The following is a 23,263-nucleotide window of genomic DNA, read 5'->3' on the forward strand; positions in this document are numbered from 1 at the left end:
AGAGAGAGAGAGAGAGAGAGAGAGAGAGAGAGAGAGAGAGAGAGAGGGAGAGAGAAAACAGGAGAGAGATAAAAAGGTACCCTACCTTTTTTCCAGGAGGTACCAGATTCTGGTTGGTTTTGAGAATGTGTGTTAGGGCTTTCTTGATGTTCTTCTCTTTCATACTAGATAGTACTGCAGGAGGGAGGAACAGTGCCAAACCCCACTCCTTCCTGTAGAGCAAGAAACCATGGTAACGCAGGTTTAATGTACAACAGCAGAATGCATTCGTCCAGCAAAAATCAATCACTTTATAAAGAGGGGATGCATTGATTAGCCAACAGCTAGTCGATTATAATCAATATCCATATTAAATACCTGTGGTATTTATGACGCACCAATCAATGGGGAAATCGTTACTGTATCTGACATGGATGTAATTCCTTCATGAAGACACCCAAGCCAGATAATGATTTTTTTATTTCCAGATTAATCTCAAGTCACTGAGTAAGTGTTGAGAGTCTAATGTTGTGAGGGTGTCAAAAGCTCTCATAACAATGTGTTGCTGGATTGAACATGCAAGGAAATGCAGTGCCATGTTCGAACTTAGACATCGGATCTGGTCTGTGTTGACCTGGTTGTGGGAAGCAGTGTGAAACCCAAGCTACTCACTCAATGTACTTGAGGGAGACTTTCTGCGATTGTTTGGTGTTAATGGTGAGGATGTACATCTGCAAGGCAGCCAGACGCAGAGCTGTGTCGTATTTCAGCTCTGACCCAAATCTCTCCAGCACCACGTCATTACAGCTCTTGAAGGGGAGAAGAGGCGGAGAGGAGAAGAGGAGAAGAGAGGTGAGGAGAGGAGAGAAAAGCAAAGGGGAGAGAAGAGGAGAGGAGAAGAGAAGAGAGGAGAAGAGAGGAGAGGAGAGGAGAGGAGAGGAGAGGAGAGGAGAGGAGAGGAGAGGAGAGGAGAGGAGAGGAGAGGAGAGGAGAGGAGAGAAGAGAGGAGAGAAGAGAAGAGAAGAGAAGAGAAGAGAAGAGAGAGAGAGAAGAGAAGAGAAGAGAGGAGAGGAGAGGAGAGGAGAGGAGAGGAGAGGAGAAGAGAAGAGGAGATGAGAGGAGAGGAGAGGAGAGGAGAAGAGAAGATAGGAGATGAGATGAGAGGAGAGGAGAGGAGAGGAGAGGAGAGGAGAGAATAGAAGATAAGAGAAGATAAGAGAGGAGAAGAGAAGAGAAGAGAGGAGAGGAGAGGAGAGGAGAAGAGAAGAGAAGAGAAGAGAGGAGAAGAGGAGAGGAGAGGAGAAGAGAAGAGGAGAAGAGAGGAGATGAGATGAGGGGAGAGAAGAGGAGAGGAGAAGAGAAGAGAGGAGAGGAGAGGAGAGGAGAGAGGAGAGGAGAAGAGGAGAAGAGAGGAGAAGAGAGGAGAGGAGAGAGAGAGGAGAGGAGAAGAGAAGAGAAGAGAAGAGAGAGAGGAGAGAAGAGAAGAGAAGAGAAGAGAAGAGGAGAAGAGAGGAGAGATGAGAGAGGGAAGAGGAGAGAGAAGAGGAGAGGAGAAGAGGAGAGGAGAGGAGAGGAGAGGAGAGAGGAGAGAGGAGGAGAGGAGAGGAGAGAGAGAGAGAAGAGAGGAGAGGAGAGGAGAGGAGAGAAGAGGAGAAGAGAGAGATGAGAGAGAGAGAGGAGAGGAGAGAGGAGAGGAGAGAGAAGAGAGAGAGAGAGGAGAGGAGAAGGAGAGAGGAGAAGAGAGGAGAAGAAGAGAGGAGAAGAGAGGAGAAGAGGAGAAGAGAGGAGATGAGATGAGAGGAGAGGAGAGGAGAGGCGAGGAGAGGAGAGAAAAGCAAAGGGGAGAGAAGAGGAGAGGAGAAGAGAAGAGAGGAGAAGAGAGGAGAAGGGAAGAGAGGAGAGGAGAGGAAAGCAAAGGGGAGAGAAGAGGAGAGGAGAAGAGAGGAGAAGAGAGGAGAAGAGATGAGAGGAGAGGAGAGAGGGAAGAGAGGAGAGAGAGAGAGAGAGGAGAAGAGAGGAGAAGGGAAGAGAGGAGAGGAGAGGAAAGCAAAGGGGAGAGAAGAGGAGAGGAGAAGAGAAGAGAGAGAGAAGAGATGAGAGGAGAGGAGAAGGGAAGAGAAGAGAGAGAGGAGAAGAGAGGAGAAGGGAAGAGAGGAGAGGAGAGGAGAAAGAGAGAGAAGGGAAGAGGAGAAGAGATGAGAGGAGAGGAGAAGGAAGAGAAGAGAGGAGAGGAAAGAGGAGAGAGAGAAGAGGAGAGGAGAAGAGAAGAGAGAAGAGAAGAGAGGAGAAGAGAAGAGAGGGAGAAGAGAGGAGAAGAGAAGAGAGGAGAAGGGAAGAGAGGAGAGGAGAAGAGAAGAGAAGAGAGGAGAGGAGAGGAGGAGAGGAGAGGAGAGAAAAGCAAAGGGGAGAGAAGAGGAGAAGAGAAGAGAGGAGAAGAGAGGAGAAGAGAAGAGAGGAGAAGGGAAGAGAGGAGAGAGAGGAGAGGAGAAGAGAAGAGAAGAGAAGAGAAGAGAAGAGAAGAGAAGAGAGAGAAGAGAGAGAGAAGAGAGGAGAGGAGAGGAGAGGAGAGGAGAGGAGAGGAGAGATGTTACACTGCACCTTGAACCAGACAGTACGAGTACACAGTAACTATGGTATGAAGTTACATTTGGCTCCCCTAGTAACTCTGGTTGTGGTGAGCTCCAAGTCAACAGCAGATAATTTACATTTTTTTCTGAGCTAAAGTTTCTACAAGGAATCTTACCAAATACATATCAATGAATATCATAGAAAAATATACATTTTGATAACACAACAAACCTGATACTTTTCAATCAGCCAGTGTTGTCGTCCATGTGCTGTAACTCACCTGAACATAGAGGTATTCAAACGCCACTGCATCTCTCCTCAGGAGGTCAATGGGGTCCTTCGGTACAAAGCTGATGCGGAAGAAGCATTTCATCTTGTGCGCCCCTGGTCTCTGTGTTGCCTAAAGCACCAGACCAGGACAAGGAAGTGTGTTGCGATGTCATGAATAATGAATAATGGATTAAAGACACTGCGATTTAAATGCTGACATTTATTTTAAAAACCCATCACAAGCCTATAAAATAGGCTTAAAATCTATATCCTCATTTGTATGCTTACAGAAACAAAACAAAATCTATATCCTCATTTGTATGCTTACAGAAACAAAACCAAATGTATAACTCACATTTGTTATAACAAATGTATTTAAAAGACCAGAATGATAATCATTGTTTTATTACAGTTTTTCATTTTTATATTGAATATATAATACTGACCTGTCTTTTTTTGTGACAGAATCACATATTTGCAATGAGCAAAAAAAAAGAAAAACTATTTCTCAGCCACATTATACTTATTTGAATCTACAGTCTGTTGGGGTGTCTGCATAATGTTCACTGTTACCCTACAACCATTCAATCACATGCCCACCAACATCCATTTCACACTGACTATGAGAAAAAAAAGGCAGGTCATATTTAATTACACTGTATTCGGGCCTAATATTGTCAATCTGTCGTCTACCCGAGCATGAAGCCACCCCACTGTCATTACCCCCCCCCCCCCCCCCCCCATGACGTCTCACCTGAGTTAACATCTCCTGCTCGTGGAGGAGCATGAGTCTGCTGGCCGAGCCCTCGTGTCTGTGCTCCAGCATCAGTGAGAAGTGTTCAATGCTCTTAATGAAGAGCTTCTCTTGCAGGGTCAAGATGACATCCTTTCACACAGACAGAAGACACATTCATTATTCATATGTTACTGTATGTGTCAGGCACGTGCAGGGACCACCAAGTGACAGAGTGAGGTGTGACGAGAGGGGAAAGCTACGTAAAAGCACACATTTGCATTATATATACCCTAGCTAAATATGTATGTATTCTTAAAAGCAAAAAAAATACTGCATATCCTAGTAAGATAATGGAAAATAAATGGGGTTTGAGTCTCAGTAAAAACCCAATTCAAAATGGATGATTTTTTACATCCCATAATAATAATTGTACAGCGTATAACTTGACATTGTGTCAGCCGGCGTTACATAATATCACACAGATTAAAAACGTACACTTTGGAGATGTTTTGTTTATGAGGAACAAAAGCCCTGGCCTACTTCCCCATGCTTCACAGTTAAATGAAGTTCCAGCTGACGTGCCTTCGTGGGAGAGCTTTGTGTAATGCACATTTGGACACCTGCTGAATCCTAATGAAGTAAAGATAATATGATATGCTGCTGTGTTCAAAGGAATTAACTCTTCTAGAAGTGGCCTATGAATGATGTAAGGTAAAATAGAATGAAACACTGTCCCCATTACAATGTCTTAGTGAATGCCACAGCATACTATACCTTAACCTCTTAGCGCTAGTGAATGCCACAGCGTACTATACCTTAACCTCTTAGCGCTAGTGAATGCCACAGCGTACTATACCATAACCTCTTAGCGCTAGTGAATGCCACAGCGTACTATACCTTAACCTCTTAGCGCTAGTGAATGCCATTACAATGCGTAACTAGTGAATGCCACAGCGTTAACCTCTTAGCGCTAGTGAATGCCACAGCGTAGTGAATGCCACAGCGTACCATAACCTCTTAGCGCTAACCTCTTAACACTGTCCCCATTACAATGTCTTAGTGAATGCCACAGCGTACTATACCTTAACCTCTTAGTGCTAGTGAATGCCACAGCGTACTATACCTTAACCTCTTAGCGCTAGTGAATGCCACAGCGTACTATACCTTAACCTCTTAGCGCTAGTGAATGCCAGAGCGTACTATACCATAACCTCTTAGTGCTAGTGAATGCCACAGCGTACTATACCATAACCTCTTAGTGCTAGTGAATGCCACAGCGTACTATACCTTAACCTCTTAGCGCTAACCTCTTAACACTGTCCCCATTACAATGTCTTAGTGAATGCCACAGCGTACTATACCATAACCTCTTAGCGCTAGTGAATGCCACAGCGTACTATACCATAACCTCTTAGTGCTAGTGAATGCCACAGCGTACTATACCTTAACCTCTTAGCGCTAACCTCTTAACACTGTCCCCATTACAATGTCTTAGTGAATGCCACAGCGTACTATACCATAACCTCTTAGCGCTAGTGAATGCCACAGCGTACTATACCTTAACCTCTTAGCGCTAGTGAATGCCACAGCGTACTATACCTTAACCTCTTAGCGCTAGTGAATGCCACAGCGTACTATACCTTAACCTCTTAGCGCTAGTGAATGCCACAGCGTACTATACCTTAACCTCTTAGCGCTAACCTCTTAACACTGTCCCCATTACAATGTCTTAGTGAATGCCACAGCGTACTATACCATAACCTCTTAGCGCTAGTGAATGCCACAGCGTACTATACCATAACCTCTTAGCGCTAACCTCTTAACACTGTCCCCATTACAATGTCTTAGTGAATGCCACAGCGTACTATACCTTAACCTCTTAGTGCTAGTGAATGCCACAGCGTACTATACTATAACCTCTTAGCGCTAACCTCTTAGCGTGCTAGTGAATGCCACAGCGTACTATACCTTAACCTCTTAGCGCTAGTGAATGCCAGAGCGTACTATACCATAACCTCTTAGTGCTAGTGAATGCCACAGCGTACTATACCATAACCTCTTAGTGCTAGTGAATGCCACAGCGTACTATACCTTAACCTCTTAGCGCTAACCTCTTAACACTGTCCCCATGAATGCCACAATGTCTTAACCTGAATGCCACAGCGTACTATACCATAACCTCTTAGCGCTAGTGAATGCCACAGCGTACTATACCATAACCTCTTAGTGCTAGTGAATGCCACAGCGTACTATACCTTAACCTCTTAGCGCTAACCTCTTAACACTGTCCCCATTACAATGTCTTAGTGAATGCCACAGCGTACTATACCATAACCTCTTAGTGCTAGTGAATGCCACAGCGTACTATACCTTAACCTCTTAGCGCTAGTGAATGCCACAGCGTACTATACCTTAACCTCTTAGCGCTAGTGAATGCCACAGCGTACTATACCTTAACCTCTTAGCGCTAGTGAATGCCACAGCGTACTATACCTTAACCTCTTAGCGCTAACCTCTTAACACTGTCCCCATTACAATGTCTTAGTGAATGCCACAGCGTACTATACCATAACCTCTTAGCGCTAGTGAATGCCACAGTGTACTATACCTTAACCTCTTAGCGCTAGTGAATGCCTTAACCTCTTAGCGTGAATGCTATACCTTAACCTCTTAGCGCTAGTGAATGCCACAGCGTACTATACCTTAACCTCTTAGCGCTAGTGAATGCCACAGCGTACTATACCTTAACCTCTTAGTGCTAGTGAATGCCACAGCGTACTATACCATAACCTCTTAGTGCTAGTGAATGCCACAGCGTACTATACCTTAACCTCTTAGCGCTAACCTCTTAACACTGTCCCCATTACAATGTCTTAGTGAATGCCACAGCGTACTATACCTTAACCTCTTAGCGCTAGTGAATGCCACAGCGTACTATACCTTAATGGATGTGTTCCTGTCAAACTTAAAGGATTTGGTCTGTCCGTTCTCCAGGTACACCTTCAGAACATTTGTCATGAAGAGTAGAGAGTTGTCCTTCACAGATTCCTGGAAATAAGAAGAAAATGGGGATGATTACTATGTCTTCCATATTGATCAGTGGGCTACATTGTGAAATGGGGATGATTACTATTGCAATGTGAAGAAGATCATGACTGCGTAGTGAATGCCAATCCATTTTAACAGTGTAACGTATTTTGCAATATTAGAAGATTCAAAGTCATTATCATTGGTGCATGCTTTTAGCTTTTGGAGAACACTGGTATACAATCACATGAGACAGAGAGGGATGGATGGTTTCAGCACAGTAGGTCTTACCGGGACTTGACCGTTAATGAATACAGCGTACTACCATGACCTCCTCTGCGAAGCGGACTTTCACTGGATTAGACTTTAACTTGGCCTTTTTGGCTGCACTGATGAACGCAGATTTGGGTGACTAGGGGTGGGGGGTCGGTGGGAGAAACAGAATAAAAAAAAAAACAGTTGGCAACAGGTCTTCCCCTTGGGAGAATGTTACAGCAAATCAGCCCACAGTTTCTCTCTCTCTTAGCTGTCTCTGTCTCTGTCTAGTGAATGCCACAGCGTACTCCTCTCTCTCTGCTCTCTCTCTCTACTCCTCTTAGCTCTAGTGAATCTCAGCTCTCTCCATTACCTCTTAGTTAGTGAATCTCTCTCTCTATACCTCTAACCTCTTAGTGCTCTGAATCTCTCTCTCTCTCTCTCTCTCTCTTAGCTCTCTGCCTCTCTCTCCTCTCTCTCTGTCTGTCTGTCTGTCTGTCTGTCTGTCTGTCTGCCTCTCTCTCTCTCCTCTGTCTCTCTCTCTGTCTCTCTCTCTCTCTCTTAGTCTGTCTCTCTCTCTCTCTGTCTGTCTCCACTCTCTCTCTCTCTTAGTCTCTGTCTCTGTCTCTCTCTCTCTCTGAATAACCTCTTTCTGCGCTAACTCTCTCTCTCTCTCTCTCTCTCTCTCTCTCTCTCTGCTCTCTACTCTCTCTCTCTCTCTCTCTCTATACTCTCTCTCTCTCTGTCTGTCTCCTCTCTCTCTCTAGTGAATGCTCTCTCTCTGTCTCTCTCTGTCTGTCTCTCTCTCTAACCTCTCTGTCTGTCTCTCTCTCTCTCCTCTGTCTGTCTGCTCTCTCTCTCCTTAACCTCTTGTCTGTCTCTCTCTCTCTCTCTCTCTTAGCTGTCTCTCTCTCTCTGTCTCTCTCTCTTAGCGCTCTCTCTCTCTCTCTCTAACTCTCTCTCTCTCTCTCTCTCCTCTAACCTCTTAGCGCTCTCTCTCTCTGTCTCTCTGTCTGTCTGTCTGTCTGTCTCTCTCTCTAACCTCTTAGCTCTAGTCTGCTCTCTCTCTCCTCCTCTTAGCTCTAGTCTCTCTGTCTCTCTCTCTTAGCTCTGTGAATGCTCACTCTCTCTCTCTCTCTTAGCTCTCTGAATCTCTCTCTCTCTCTCTCTCTTAGCTCTCTGCTCTCTATCCTCTCTTAGCTCTAACCTCTCTATACCTCCTCTTATGTGAACGGAAGGTGCTTTTATGTTGAGGTAGTCTTCAGTATATTAACACTTATCATGCTACAGAGACTTCATACACAGAAATATAATTAGAAGAAATTAATGCTCAAATTATATAATTTTCAGAGCTGTTTTTGAAATTATTAAATTTAATACGTTTTACAAGTCCTGTGCAGCCTTTCTGGATGTAATTGTTACTTTTGTAATATGAAAAATGTGAAATGTGCTTCCCAAAGCCAGGTTACAACACAGCATGATTCCTGCTAGAGTTGGAACACACAACACTCTCTCTTTCCCTTTCTCTCTCCCTTATCTCTCTCTCTCTCTCTCTCTCTCTCTCTCTCTCTCTCTCTCTCTTCTCGCTCCCCTCTCTCTTTCTCTCTCTCTTATCCCTCTCTTTCTCTCTCTCCCTCTCTCCCCCATCACTCTGTCTCTCTCTCTACCTTCAGTCTGTCTCTCTCCCCCTTCTCCCTCTCTCTCAAGTGAACGGAAGGTGCTTTTAAAGTGCCTTGCAAAAGTATTCACCCCCTTGGCGTTTTTCCAGTATTGTTGCATTACAACCTGTAATTTAAATATATTTTTATTTGGATTTCATGTAATGGACATACAGAAAATAGTCCAAATTGGTGAAGTGAAATGAAAAGATGAACTTGTTTCAAAAAATTCTAAAGAATAAAAAACAGAAAAGTGGTGCGTGTATACAGTATGTTTTCACCCGTTTTGCTGTGAAGCCCCTAAATAAGATCTGGTGCAGACAATTACCTTCAGAACTCACATAGTTAGTTAAATAAAGTCCACCTGTTTGCAATCTAAGTGTCACATGATCTGTCACCTGATCTCAGTATATATACACCTGTTCTGAAAGGCCCCAGATTCTGCAACACCACCAAGCGAGCGGTTCAATGAAGACCAAGGAGCTCTCCAAACAGATCAGGGTTGGGTTATAAAAAAATATCAGAAACTTTGAACATCCCACAGAGCACCATTAAATCCATTATTAAAAAATTGAAAGAATATGGCACCACAACAAACCTGCCAAGAGAGGGCCGCCCACCAAGACTCACAGACCAGGCAAGGAGGGCATTAATCAGAGTGGCAACAAAGAGACCAAAGATAACCCTGAAGGATCTGAAAAGCTCCACGGCAGAGTTTGGAGTATCTGTCCATAGGACCACTTTAGGGGCCAGAAAGAAATAAGCAAAAATGTTTGTTGTTTGCCTAAAGGCATGTGGGAGACTCCCCAAACATATGGAAAAATGTACTCTGGTCAGATGAAGGTGCTCTGGTCAACAAAAAATTTGCTTTTTGGCCATCAAGGAAAACACCATGTCTGGCGCAAACCTCCCATCACTCTGATAACAGCATTCCCACAGTGAAGCATGGTGGTGGAGCATCATGCTGTGGGGATGTTTTTCATCGGCAGGGACTGGGAAACTGGTCAGAATTGAAGGAATGATGGATGGCGCTAAATACAGGGAAATTCTTGAGGGAAACTGTTTCAGTCTTCCAGAGATTTGAGACTGGGGCGGAGGTTCACCTTCCAGCAGGACAATGACCCTAAGCATACTGCTAAAGCAACACTTGAGTGGTATCAGGGGAAACATTAAAAAGTATTGGAATGGCCTAGTCAAAGCCCAGACCTCAATCCAAATGAGAATCTGTGGTATGACTTAAAGAGTACTGTACACCAGCAGAACCCATCCAACTTGAAATAGCAGGAGCAGTTTTGCCTTGAAGAATGGGCCGAAATCTCAGTGGCTAGATGCACCAGGTTTATAGAGACATAACCTAAGAGACTTGCAGCTGTAATTACTGCAAAAGATGGCTCTACAATGTATTGACTTTGAGGGGGTGAATAGTTATGCACACTCAAGTTCTGTTTTTTGTCTTATTTCTTTTTTGTTTCAAAATAAAAAATATTTTGCATCTTCAAAGTGGTAGGCATGTTGTGTAAATCAAATGATATACAAACCCCCCAAAAATCCATTTTAATTCCAGGTTGTAAGTCAACACAATAGGAAAAATGCCAAGGGGGTGAATACTTTCACAAGCCCCTGTATGATGAACTCCTTCTCAAGTTGAAGTAGTTTCCAGTATGATAACACTTATCAGGCTATAGAGACAGTCTTCATACAGGGAAACATAATTAGAAGAATGTACAGTAATGCTCAGATTATATCATTTTCAGAGCTGTTTGTGAAATATTCAATTTAATAAGTTTGACAAGTTCTGTGCAGCCTTTCTGGATGTAATTGCTACTTTTGTAATATATAAAATATTGTTTTCTCTACGGTTACTTCTGAAATGTTCTCCCGAAAGCCAGGTTACAACACCGTATCATATAGGCTAGTTTGAACACACAGCACAATAGACACAATTATTTTCAAATCATTGTCTATTTTGGCACAAATCCATCTCATTGAACTATTCTAGAAATCATATCACTGACTTTTGCAATAGTGATTACTGTGGCATTGTATCCGTCACCATATGATCCTCCCTAGTACTAACAACTGTTGACATGGCAGGTTCAGGCTAACTTGGTGTCTCATGCTTGGTTTTGAAGCTACCATGAGAGGACTTGGACCATGTTCAGTATTCAGTGTTTGGACTGCAGTCCCTGTGAATTAACCAGGGGAACACTCAGCAGTATCCTGTCTGTTACAACGCAAGCACAGACATATGGCCACGTTTCATGTCTCGGATTGTCTCGGATTCACAGAGTCAACAAACCAATCAGCATCACAGACAAACAGTCTATTGAAATCTTTTCCCCAGGAGGTTGTCTCTGAATCTTTTCAATGGAACTTTTGAAGATGGGAGGAAGACTTACTGTGTATGGTAGAACCACTGTCAAAACAATGGATTCTTTGCAGCTCCTAGGAACACAACACAAACAAACCAAAAAACATCATTATAGATTGAAAAGGTAAATATGCCAAATTCAGCGGATGTCGATTAATCCACTCTGAATCATGCATTGTTTTGCCTACAGTGGGCAGATTATGACTTTTAGAAATAAGCCCACAAAGATGGGTTAATAACAAGATGAGCAATCTGGGTCACACTTTATTTGGATAGTCTGGATAGTCCATCAGTAGATGCTCTACAGATGGTCATACTATCAACAAACTACACCATACATACAAAAGTATCTGGACACCTCTTCAAATGAGTGGATTTGGCAATTTCAGCCACAACCATTGCTGACAGGTGTATAAAATCCCTTTCCTGTTTCAGAAATGGTTTGGGATGAATTGGAACATCGACTGCGAGCCATGCCTAATCGCCCAACATCAGTGCTCGACCTCACTAATGCTCTTGTAGCTGAATGGAAGCAAGTGCCCGCAGCAATGTTCCAACATCTAGTGGAAAGCCTTCCCAGAAGAGTGGAGGCTGTTATAGCAGCAAAGGGGGGGGGGGAGAAACTCCATACTAATGCCCATGATTTTGGAATGAGATGTAATACTAGCAGGTGTCCACATACTTTTGATCATGTAGTGTATCGGGTTGATAACTGCTTGCTAAGGTTACAGTTAGGGTAAGGTTTAAGTTTAGGGTTAGGGTAAGGGTTAAGTTTAGGGTAAGGGTAAGGGTTAAGTTTAGGGATAGGATAAGGGTTAAGTTTAGGGTTAAGGGTAAGGGTTAAGTTTAGGGGTAAGGGTTAAGTTTAGGGTTAGGGTAAGGGTTAAGTTTAGGGGTAAGGGTTAAGTTTAGGGTTAGGGTAAGGGTTAAGTTTAGGGTTAGGGTAAGGGTTAAGTTTAGGTTTAGGGGTAAGGGTTAAGTTTAGGGTTAGGGGTAAGGGTTAAGTTTAGGGTTAGGGGTAAGGGTTAAGTTTAGGGTTAGGGTAAAAATTAAGTTTAGGGGTAAGGGTTAAGTTTAGGGTTAGGGTAAGGGTTAAGTTTAGGGTTAGGGGTAAGGGTTCAGTTTAGTTTTAGGGTAAGGGTTACGTTTAGGGTTAGGGTAAGGGTTAAGTTTAGGGTTAGGGGTAAGGGTTAAGTTTAGGGTTAGGGGTACGGTAAGGGTTATGTTTAGGGTTAGGGTATCATATAGGTTAAGTTTAACGGTTAGTTTAAATCATTGTTAAGTTTAGGGTAAGGGTTATGTTTAGGGTTAGGGTAAGTTAAGTTTAGGGTTAGGGTTAAGTTTAGGGTTAGGTTAAGTTAAGGTTAGTGTAAGGGTTAAGTTTAGGGTTAGGGTAAGGGTTAAGTTTAGGGATAGGTTTAGGGTTAGGGGTAAGGGTTAAGTTTAGGGATTACTGTTTAGGTTAGGGTAAGGGTTAAGTTTAGGGATAGGAACTTTAGGGTTAAGGGTTAAGTTTAGGGTTAGGGGTGGTTTTGAAGTTTAGGGTTGGACCATGTAAGTTTAGGGTTAGGGGTAAGGGTTAAGGGTTTAGGGTTAGTTTAGGTTAGGGGTATGGGTTAAGTTTAGGGTTAGGGTAAGGGTTAGTTAGGGGTAGGAAATCTTTAGGGTTAGGGTAAGGGTTACAATTAGAACTTTAGGTTTAGGGGAAGGGTTATGTTTAGGGTTAGGGGTAAGGGTTAAGTTTAGGGTTAGGGGTAAGGGTTAAGTTTAGGGTTAGGGGTAAGGGTTAAGTTTAGGGTTAAATAAGGGTTAGTTAACGGAGTAAGGGTTAAGTTTAGGGTTAGGGTAAGGGTTAAGTTTAGGTTAAGGGGTAACAAAGTTTAGGGTTAGGGAGTAATCTGGGTTAACTTTAGGGATAGGAGTAAGGGTTAAGTTTAGGGTTAAATGAGGGGGTAAGGGTTAAGTTTAGGGTTAGGGTTTTGGGATGAATTGGTTAAGGGTTTAAGTTTAGGGTTAGGGTACTAATTAAGTTTAGGGTTAGGGGTAAGGGTTAAGTTTAGGGTTAGGGGTAAGGGTTAAGTTTAGGGTTAGGGGTTAGGGTTAAGTTTAGGGGTAAGGGTTAAGTTTAGGGTTAGGGTAAGGGTTAAGTTTAGGGTTAGGGTAAGGGTTAGTTTAGTTTTAGGGTTAGGGTTGGGATAAGGGTTAAGTTTAGGGTTAGGGGTAAGGGTTAAGTTTAGGGTTAGGGGTAAGGGTTATGTTTAGGGTAGGGTAAGGGTTAAGTTTAGGGATAGGATAAGGGTTAAGTTTAGGGTTAGGGTAGGGTTAAGTTTAGGGGTAAGGGTTAAGTTTAGGGTTAGGGTAAGGGTTAAGTTTAGGGTTAGGGTAAGGGTTAAGTTTAGGGTTAGGGTTAAGTTTAGGGTTAGGGTTAGGGGTAAGGGTTAAGTTTAGGGTTAGGGTAAAGGTTAAGTTAATTAGGGTTAAGTTTAGGGTTAGGGGGGTAAGGGTTAAGTTTAGGGTTAAGGGTTAAGGGTTAAGTTTAGGTTTAGGGGTAAGTTTAGGGTTAGGGTTAGGGTAAGGGTTAAGTTTAGGGGTAAGGGTTAAGTTTAGGGTTAGGGGTAAGGGTTAAGTTTAGGGTTAGGGTAAGGGTTAAGTTTAAGTTTAGTGTAAGGGTTAAGTTTAGGGTTAGGGTTAAGTTTAAGGTTAGGGTAAGTGTTAAGTTTAGGGTTAGGGCTAAGTTTAGGGTTAGGGTAAGGGTTAAGTTAGGGTTAGGGTTAGGGTTAAGTTTAGGGTTAGGGTTAGGGTAAGGGTTAAGTGTTAAGTTTAGGGTTAAGTTTAGGGTTAGGGTAAGGGTTAAGTTTAGGGTAAGGGTAAGGGTTAAGTTTAGGGTTAGGGGTTGAGTTTAGGGGTAAGGGTTAAGTTTAGGGTTAGGGTAAAGGTTAAGTTAGAGTTAGGGTTAAGTTTAGGGTTAGGGTTAAGTTAAGTTTAGAGTTAGGGTTAAGTTTAGGTTTAGGGTAAGGGTTAAGTTTAGGGTTAGGGTAAGGGTTAAGTTTAGGGTAGGGGTTGAGTTTAGGGTAAGGGTTAAGTTTAGGGTTAGGGTTAAGTTTAGGGGTAAGGGTTAAGTTTAGGGTTAGGGTAAGGGTTACGTTAAGGGTTAGGGGTAAGGGTTCAGTTTAGTTTTAGGGTAAGGGTTATGTTTAGGGTTAGGGGTAAGGGTTAAGTTTAGGGTTAGGGGTAAGGGTTAAGTTTAGGGTTAGGGGTAAGGGTTATGTTTAGGGTTAGGGTAAGGGTTAAGTTAACGGTTAGTGTAAGGGTTAAGTTTAGGGTTAGGGTAAGGGTTAAGTTTAGGTTTAGGGGTAAGGGTTAAGTTTAGGGTTAGGGGTAAGGGTTAAGTTTAGGGATAGGAGAAGGGTTAAGTTTAGGGTTAAGGGTTAAGTTTAGGGGTAAGGGTTAAGTTTAGGGTTAGGGTAAGGGTTAAGTTTAGGGGTAAGGGTTAAGTTTAGGGTTAGGGTAAGGGTTAAGTTTAGGTTTAGGGGTAAGGGTTAAGTTTAGGGTTAGGGGTAAGGGTTAAGTTTAGGGTTAGGGGTAAGGGTTAAGTTTAGGGTTAGGGTAAGGGTTAAGTTTAGGGGTAAGGGTTAAGTTTAGGGTTAGGGTAAGGGTTAAGTTTAGGGTTAGGGGTAAGGGTTCAGTTTAGTTTTAGGGTAAGGGTTACGTTTAGGGTTAGGGATAAGGGTTAAGTTTAGGGTTAGGGGTAAGGGTTAAGTTTAGGGTTAGGGGTAAGGGTTATGTTTAGGGTTAGGGTAAGGGTTAAGTTAACGATTAGTGTAAGGGTTAAGTTTAGGGTTAGGGTAAGGGTTAAGTTTAGGTTTAGGGGTAAGGGTTAAGTTTAGGGTTAGGGGTAAGGGTTAAGTTTAGGGTTAGGGTAAGGGTTAAGTTTAGGGTTAGGGGTAAGGGTTAAGTTTAGGGTTAGGGTTAGGGGTAAGGGTTAAGTTTAGGGTTAGGGTAAAGGTTAAGTATAGGATTAGGGTTAAGTTTAGGGTTAGGGTTAGGGTAAGGGTTAGGGTTAAGTTTAGGTTTAGGGTAAGGTTTAAGTTTAGGGTTAGGGGTAAGGGTTAAGTTTAGGTTTAGGGGTAAGGGTTAAGTTTAGGGTTAGGGTGAGGGTTAAGTTTAGGGGTAAGGGTTAAGTTTAGGGTTAGGGGTAAGGGTTATGTTTAGGGTTAGGGTAAGGGTTAAATTAACGATTAGTGTAAGGGTTAAGTTTAGGGTTAGGGTTAAGTTTAAGGTTAGGGGTAAGTGTTAAGTTTAGGGGTAAGGGCTAAGTTTAGGGTTAGGGTAAAGGTTAAGTATAGGGTTAGGGTTAGGGTTAAGTTTAGGGTTAGGGTTAGGGTAAGGGTTAAGTGTTAAGTTTAGGGTTAAGTTTAGGTTTAGGGTAAGGGTTAAGTTTAGGGTAAGGGTAAGGGTTAAGTTTAGGGTAGGGGTTGAGTTTAGGGGTAAGGGTTAAGTTTAGGGTTAGGGTAAAGGTTAAGTATAGAGTTAGGGTTAAGTTTAGGGTTAGGGTAAGGGTTAAGTTTAGAGTTAGGGTTAAGTTTAGGTTTAGGGTAAGGGTTAAGTTTAGGGTTAGGGTAAGGGTTAAGTTTAGGGTAGGGGTTGAGTTTAGGGTAAGGGTTAAGTTTAGGGTTAGGGTTAAGTTTAGGGTTAGGGTTAAGTTTAGGGTTAGGGTAAGGGTTTAGTTTAGGGTAAGGGTTAAGTTTAGGGTTAGGGTAAGTGTTTAGGGTTAGGGGTAAGTTTAAGGTTAGGGGTAAGTGTTAAGTTTAGGGTTAGGGTTAAGTTTAGGGTTAGGGTAAGGGTTTAGTTTAGGGTAAAGGTTAAGTTTAGGGTTAGGGTTTAGTTTAGGGTAAAGGTTAAGTTTAGGGTTAGGGTAAGGGTTTAGTTTAGGGTAAAGGTTAAGTTTAGGGTTAGGGTAAGGGTTTAGTTTAGGGTAAAGGTTAAGTTTAGGGTTAGGGTAAGGGTTTAGTTTAGGGTAAAGCTTAAGTTTAGGGTTAGGGTAAGGGTTTATTTTAGGGTAAAGGTTAAGTTTAGGGTTAGGGTAAGTGTTTAGGGTTACTAGATAGTTTGTTGATATGTAACTGATAGTTTGTAGATCGTCTGTAGAGCATCTAGAGATGGTATCCAAATAAAGTGTTCCAGCAATCTGCTCTAGCGATGCCTCATGCCTGGCCGTTAATTCTGTATCGGTACAGTCGTTTACTGCTGAGAGAGATCACAACACACTGCAAGGCCAGGGGAGCAGTGATGGACTGGACTCCTTCGTCTCATTTTTCACTGCACTAATCTGCTGTACAGACACACTCCACAGTCCACAACATGTAGGTCATGAGAGGACTGGCCGTTCAGCCACTCACTCACTCACTCACTCACTCACTCACTCACTCACTCACTCACTCACTCACTCACTCACTCACTCACTCACTCACTCACTCACTCACTCACTCACTCACTCACTCACTCACTCACTCACTCACTCACTCACCTACTTACCTACTCACCTACTCACTCACTCACTCACCACTCACTCACTCACTCACTCACTCACTCACTCACTCACTCACTCACTCATTCACTCACGCACTCATTCACTCACGCACTCATTCACTCACTCACTCACTGGGGCGGCAGTGGTTAGAGCGTTGGACTAGCAACCGGAAGGTTGCAAGTTCAAACCCCCGAGCTAACAAGGTACAAATCTGTTGTTCTGCCCCTGAACAGGCAGTTAACCCACTGTTCCTAGGCTGTCATTGAAAATAAAAATTTGTTCTTAAAAATAAATATATATATATATATTATATTTTATAATTTGTTCTTAACTGACTTGCCTGGTTAAAAAAATAACTCACTCACCTGTGCCAAACACATCATTCCAATAAGATGCATGGAAATAATGCTATACATTTGGACCTGCATGGTGCAGCAGTGGGCTAAATGCTCTCACCACTACTTTCACCTACACATTATTATTGCTATTTAAATTGAAACTATACAGAGGGAATTATCCTAAAAGTACAATTTTCAGTTGGTTTCTTTTCAGGCATTAATGCATCCATATTAGACATTTACTGTCTACTGTCCCGGCTAAGGACTCACGAGTGATGAAAATGACTCAGACAGGCAAAGCACACACAGCTTGATATCACAATGTTCCAGGAAAGAACTGGCCTACAGTACAAAGATAAATCCTATCTAAACTCAGCAGGGTGTGCTATTAGAGACGTTGAGATCCTGTACCTGACGAGGTCGATGACCATCTCCCTGGGGGCGGAGCTGACCAGTTCATCGTTAATCATGATGATCTCGTCTCCGGGGGTCAGTCTGCCCTCAGAGGGACCTCCTACCAAGACACAGGGAACCCCAGTGGTATCAATTACAACTTTTCTAGATAGTAATTCATCTTTGTTTTCTGAATTCATTGTACTCTGGCCTTTAGGCTTAAGTTTGGCTAATTTATGAAGTGCCCTAATGTGAATGGTCAATTAAAATAACATGAACATGGACTTTCATTGGATGTCATCACCCATTGGATGCCATCTTTTGTCATCTGGTCACCATTGGATAGTACTAAATCTTACTTCCTGTTGCTAATGGCTATATGTGACATTATTGGTTAGATGTGGTTCATGAATGCTGATTGGTTTACAGGTGGGCTGGTGTGTTACCTGGTGTGACTGACCGAACCACCACTGGTTTTTCACTGCCTGCCACAAAGCCAAAGCCCAGGACTGGATCTCGTTTCATCTCCACCTTACGGGGGGCCGGAGGTACAAACTTGTCCCCGTCCAGACGAACCTCCTCCAAGGAGCTGCTTTGGGACACGTGGCTGGGAGAGGAGAAAGGGGGAAGGACAACCATAGAACAGGTAAGAATAGTATCACTCTGATGAAGATCCACTGACCAAAAGCTCAGCTACATTAAAGAAACGTGCATCTGAGTGGACGTGTCCAGATGCTTTTTTCAATTATTCAACTATAGAGTCGAGGATTGAAAAGGGACGGGGAAGTAAATTACCGGAAGCTTTCAAAGTTTACCAGTAAACTACCAGAATTTTGGTATCTTTCAAGGATTTTATATAATCTATCATGAGACGTTTAGTGGCCCTTCTCAGGATGTCAGGTTATCACAGTGGTCTGTAATTATCTCATGTGTGGCCTTATCACATGTAAAATATATGAAATAATTCAACAAGATTTACAATAATTTTAAAAATAAATATTGAAGGACAAAGATGTAAAATGTTATCCTAAATATAATCCATCAGTTTAATGAATATAATTGGTGTTTAAAATGAGGTTTTCAGCATTCAAGTATCCTTTAAAATGTTTTTACAAACTTGTATATATTTTACTGTCAATACTAATTTGTTGTCAATGTTTTGGCGTCAAACTGGTCGAAGTTATGAAAAAAGTCAATAGTCGGAGAAGTTGCAGAGGTAATTGAAAATAATTCCATTGTTGATGAGATGCTTTAATAATTCATTAATTATTAAACCACATGGTCTAGCTACTAGAAACCTATGGACAATATGGACACAGATAGAATACATTAATACTATATATGAATACGATTTTTTTTAAGCTATTCAAGTATACTCTTAGAAAAAAATATGCTATCTAGAACCTAAAAGGGTTCTTCAGCTGTCCTCATAGGAGAACCCTTTGAAGAACCCTTTTTGGTTCCAGGTAGAACCCTTTTGGCTTCTTTGAAGAACCCTTTCCACAGAGTCCTCTATATGGAACCAAAAAGGGTTCTACAATGGGGTCAGCCAAAGAACCCTTTTGGCTTCTTTGAAGAACCCTTTCCACAGAGTCCTCTATATGGAACCAAAAAGGGTTCTACAATGGGGTCAGCCAAAGAAACCTTTTGGCTTCTTTGAAGAACCCTTTCCACAGAGTCCTCTATATGGAACCAAAAAGGGTTCTACAATGGGGTCAGCCAAAGAACCCTTTTGGCTTCTTTGAAGAACCCTTTCCACAGAGTCCTCTATATGGAACCAAAAAGGGTTCTACAATGGGGTCAGCCAAAGAACCCTTTTGGAACCCTTTTTTCTAAGAGTGTATAAATGACCAAAGGTACGATAGATTGCCCTAGATTTTCTGTTAATGACCAAACTTACTGAAGATTCCTGTAACTTTGGTAAATTACCGGGAGCTTTTCAACCCTAATAATGTGACAAAAAGACTGACACACCAGCTGAAAGACACAAATCTGTTTAGTTTTTTTTTTACCATACATTTCCCATTTAAAACAGATGTGTGATTCAAAATATCCAAAATGAAAATGGGCCAAAAATGGGTTCAAAATCTATGTAACAATGTATGTAAAAATCTACATGCACCAAGATTCCATTCTATGAAATACTGCTGTAACTTTGGCCAGATTATTCTATAAATCTAAATAAAAAAAATACAGTAGGAGTACAGCATTAAATGTCTCTTCGATATGAACCAGTCTATTAAGATCCTTAAACGTTCAACGCTGAAAAGCAGCATTTAGTCTGAAATGACAAACTACTGCCATGCCTCCAAATAGAACACGTGGGCGATGACAATCAAGCTGCCATTGTATCTTCCTGCAGCCAACGCTCACTGCCACTCTTGATACGAACATCTCAAACAAAACCCACACACATACTGACACAGAACATGTACTCGATGCCTTTCAAGATTCAGCATTAAAACAGTATATGGCAGCGTCTTACATGCACGTGATTGTTCAGGAACACTGGAAACCCGAAATAGACACTGTGGCCATTAGACAATTGGCCTGTGTGAGGTGGTGCATTATGGGCATGGTTAGTGAAGTGCCAGGGAGGGGTCAGTAAAAGGTCCTGAGGTTCAAACAGAGATTGGGATCATGTCTAACCTGTGGCACCACTGTGGTTGGCCAACCTGTCACTCACGGACTGTTACTCAATCTACCTCAAACCCTGATTTCCCCCTCTCATTTCAACTAGACAACGTTGAATTGAATGAGTTGATATTCGTTTACATATTCTCTATGTAAATGCACTGCTATTCAATTGGACTACCATGCAAACTGTGTTGAATACCAGTGGTCTAAAGTACTTAACAAAAAATACTTTAAAGTACAGTTATTAAGGGGTGGCAGGGTAGCCTAGTGTTTAGAGCGATGGACTAGTAACCAGAAGGTTGTAAGTTCAAATCCCCAACCTGACAAGGTACAAATCTGTTGTTCTGCCCCCGAACAGGCAGTTAACCCACTGTTCTTAGGCCATCATTGAAAATAGGAATTTGTTAATAACTGACTTGCCTAGTTAAATAAAGATAAAATATATTTTTAAAAAGTAATTTTGGGGGGTATCTGGATTTTACTTCACTATTTATATTTTTGAATACTTTTACAACATTCTTTAAGAAAATATTGTACTTTTTACTCAATACATTTACCTTGACACCCAAAAGTACTCGCTACATTTTGAATACTTAGCAGGACAGGAAAATGGTCCAATTCACACACGTTTCAACAGAACATCCCTGGTCATCACTATTTCCTCTGATCTGGTGGACTCAGGAAACACACAGGCTTCGTTTGTAAATAATGTCTGAGTGTTGGAGTGTGCCACTGGCGAAATGGTGCCATCTTGTTTGCTTAATATAAGGAATTTGAAATGATTTATACTTTTTGTTTTTACTTTTGATAGTTAAGTATATTTTAAACCAAATTATTTTGGACTTTTACTCAAGTATCTTTACTTTTACTCAAGTGTGAAATGTGGGTACTTTTTCCACCACTGATCCACCATTTGTAGATCATGTCCAGTGCGCAAATGATAGCAGCCTTTACATTGACAGGTACATTTTTTATACCACGTAAGCAGTTAAGAAAACAGTTTGTGTGCTGTTTTGTAGCTTTGCATCTTTCTGTATTTTCCTCCAGCTTTCCCTTCTCCAATTCCCCTCTCCAGGAGCAGGATTGTATCATCCAAGGCAGTAGCAGCTCTCTCCATGGTGCCCACTGTGCTGGGTAATTAGGCTCATGGGTTGGCTGAGGAGCCAGTGTGTAATTCACAGTCATTTCTGACACATGTTCCACTCGCCACTGAATACCCACAATTAATCTTTCAAGGCACTGAGCGAGAGCAGGGAGGTTGCAGCTAGGGTCTTTCTCAACATTTACACGGAGGCCTATGGCAACAGACACTCAGATGTCTTCTGACATTTCAACCACATTGTGAGGCATGGTATATGGTTGTTTCGCTTGCTTTAGGTTACGATTGTAACATATTGTATTCAAATTACATTCAAATTCACCAAGGTGCCACTGAGACAAATTGACTTCGAATTTGTAGTGTGAGTTTAATGGCGGTTGGCATCCAATAAATGTTGCATTACCGCCACTTACTAGACTGGAGTACAACTAGGCTGAAAAAATAAATAAATAACCAACTACCCTATCATCTAACACTACGCCTATGTAACAGTAAAGACTTTACCTCCGTCCCCACGAACCCAGACCTGGGCGCGAACCAGAGACGTTCTGCACATGTCAACAGTCACCCTCGAAGCATCGTTACCCATCGCTCCACAAAAGCCGCAGCCCTTGCAGGGCAAGGGGAAAAACTACTTCAAGGTCTCAGAGCAAGTCACCGATTGAAACGCCACTAGCGCGCACCACCGCTAACTAGCTAGCCATTTCACATTGGCTACACCTACAATAAATAAATCATAATAATAAAAAAGAACACCACCCTACTCCACTATTTAAATCTATTTAGTCCTACCTCAGGTCAACTACCTGAAAGGATGGGACACCACCACTTAACACACCCTGTAAGTCTTCTGACGTCAAGTCTCGCACACCCAAATAACTTTCTGCAGCTGCCACCACAACCTTAATTTTCTGCGACTTTACATTCCATCCCTGCAGTACAGTTGATAACCATTGCTATAAATGCTCAAAATCCAATGTTACTGAAACACATATCACTTGTTGGTTGATATCTCTGTACTGATACAGATCTACTATTCACACCACTCCTCTCAGAATCCATCCCCCTAGACCCATCTTCCTCCACTTTCTTCACTACTTCAGCATATGACAACTTCGGCTCTACACTAACCCTGGAAGCCTCAACCTGCCTCTCTCACACGGGACATTTCTGATCCCCTGTCCCATGGGCACCACTACAATTAACACATACGGCTTCTTTCTCCAATGCTACACATTCCTTTGTCTCATGCCCTTCTGCACACTTCTCACACCTAGGAACCTCCCTCCTACACACTGCTGCCACATGCCCATAAGCTTGACACCTGTAACAACATAATGTATTCGGCACTAATGCTTATACAGGGTAACTTATATATCCTAACATCACTTTGTTGGGCAAAGACTCAACATCAAAACTCAAAAGAACAGACAATGACTATTCTGTTTCGCCACTCATGCCACCCTGTCTGTGTCGCACCAAACGACGAGCATCACAAACACCGGGAATCTTCCCCTTCAGTTGGTCAGCTTCTACATTTACCGCTATTAAACACTCCTTTCAATGGTGCCCTTTTCTTGAAAGCAAAACAATTCACAAGTCTTGCCCCCATTCGTTTAACACAAACAAATATCACAAAACCACTTCTGGTTAACCTCACTGATTCCACAGCACCAAACTCGGTTTTCACCCACCCTGAAACCAAAAATGAATCAGCCAAAAGGCAAGGGTCTGCTTTTACAAAAACTTCACTCCTATTGCCACAGACTCATCTTTATCCTGACCCTCGGTGCAAGCCTCAGGCTCCGAGAACCTCATCACACCAACCATCTCTAATACTTCACCCTCATTCTCTTCTATTTATCCTCATGTCTTCAGCTCACTCTGCTTACACTTTCTACCATTCTTCTTTAACAAACCATCTTCCTTTTTTCTGCCATTTTTAACCGACTCAAGCTCACCTTCTTCCATCCGCTTAGACCTTCTCTGTCTCTCTTTTTCCCCTTCATTCCTCCTCCGTATTCCAAGTATAAGTCTCCTTATGATAATTCTGTACTTCTCCTGACATACATCTTGTTCTTGCCTTCCCAAGGGACGCCATTTAACCGTTTGTCACAATCTCCGTACAATCAGCATGAACCCCTCGGGAATGTAGCACTCAACAGTGCATCCCGCTTATAAATCAGCTGCTTCATCTTTATGGTCTGCTTTATCAATAACTATCGCAAAACTTTTCAATTTCAAACAAGCTCATCCAACCACCATCCACCGTCTCGAGTTTCAGCATTGACATGACAACATATAGGCTTGCAGTTGACGTACGACTCCTAATGGTGGCCATGTTGGAAGACCACCGCATGAATTCAACAACAGCCGAGTGGCTACTCCAAACTTCATGATAA

General features: G+C 42.3%; 1 protein-coding gene across 1 annotated transcript in view; it reads right to left on the reverse strand.

Annotated features, from left to right (window-relative positions):
• The window catches only part of LOC124044254 (FERM and PDZ domain-containing protein 4-like), a 71,216-nt gene that overhangs the window by 10,851 nt on the left and 37,102 nt on the right, over positions 1-23,263 (reverse strand). The window contains 10 exon segments of the mRNA XM_046363869.1: positions 86-212; positions 652-788; positions 2,828-2,947; positions 3,572-3,703; positions 6,494-6,601; positions 6,872-6,889; positions 6,891-6,992; positions 10,893-10,938; positions 17,144-17,246; positions 17,572-17,732. Coding sequence (XP_046219825.1) covers positions 86-212; positions 652-788; positions 2,828-2,947; positions 3,572-3,703; positions 6,494-6,601; positions 6,872-6,889; positions 6,891-6,992; positions 10,893-10,938; positions 17,144-17,246; positions 17,572-17,732 — 1,054 coding nt within the window.

Source organism: Oncorhynchus gorbuscha, linkage group LG09, assembly GCF_021184085.1.
Source record: "Oncorhynchus gorbuscha isolate QuinsamMale2020 ecotype Even-year linkage group LG09, OgorEven_v1.0, whole genome shotgun sequence".
Lineage (NCBI taxonomy): Eukaryota > Metazoa > Chordata > Actinopteri > Salmoniformes > Salmonidae > Oncorhynchus > Oncorhynchus gorbuscha.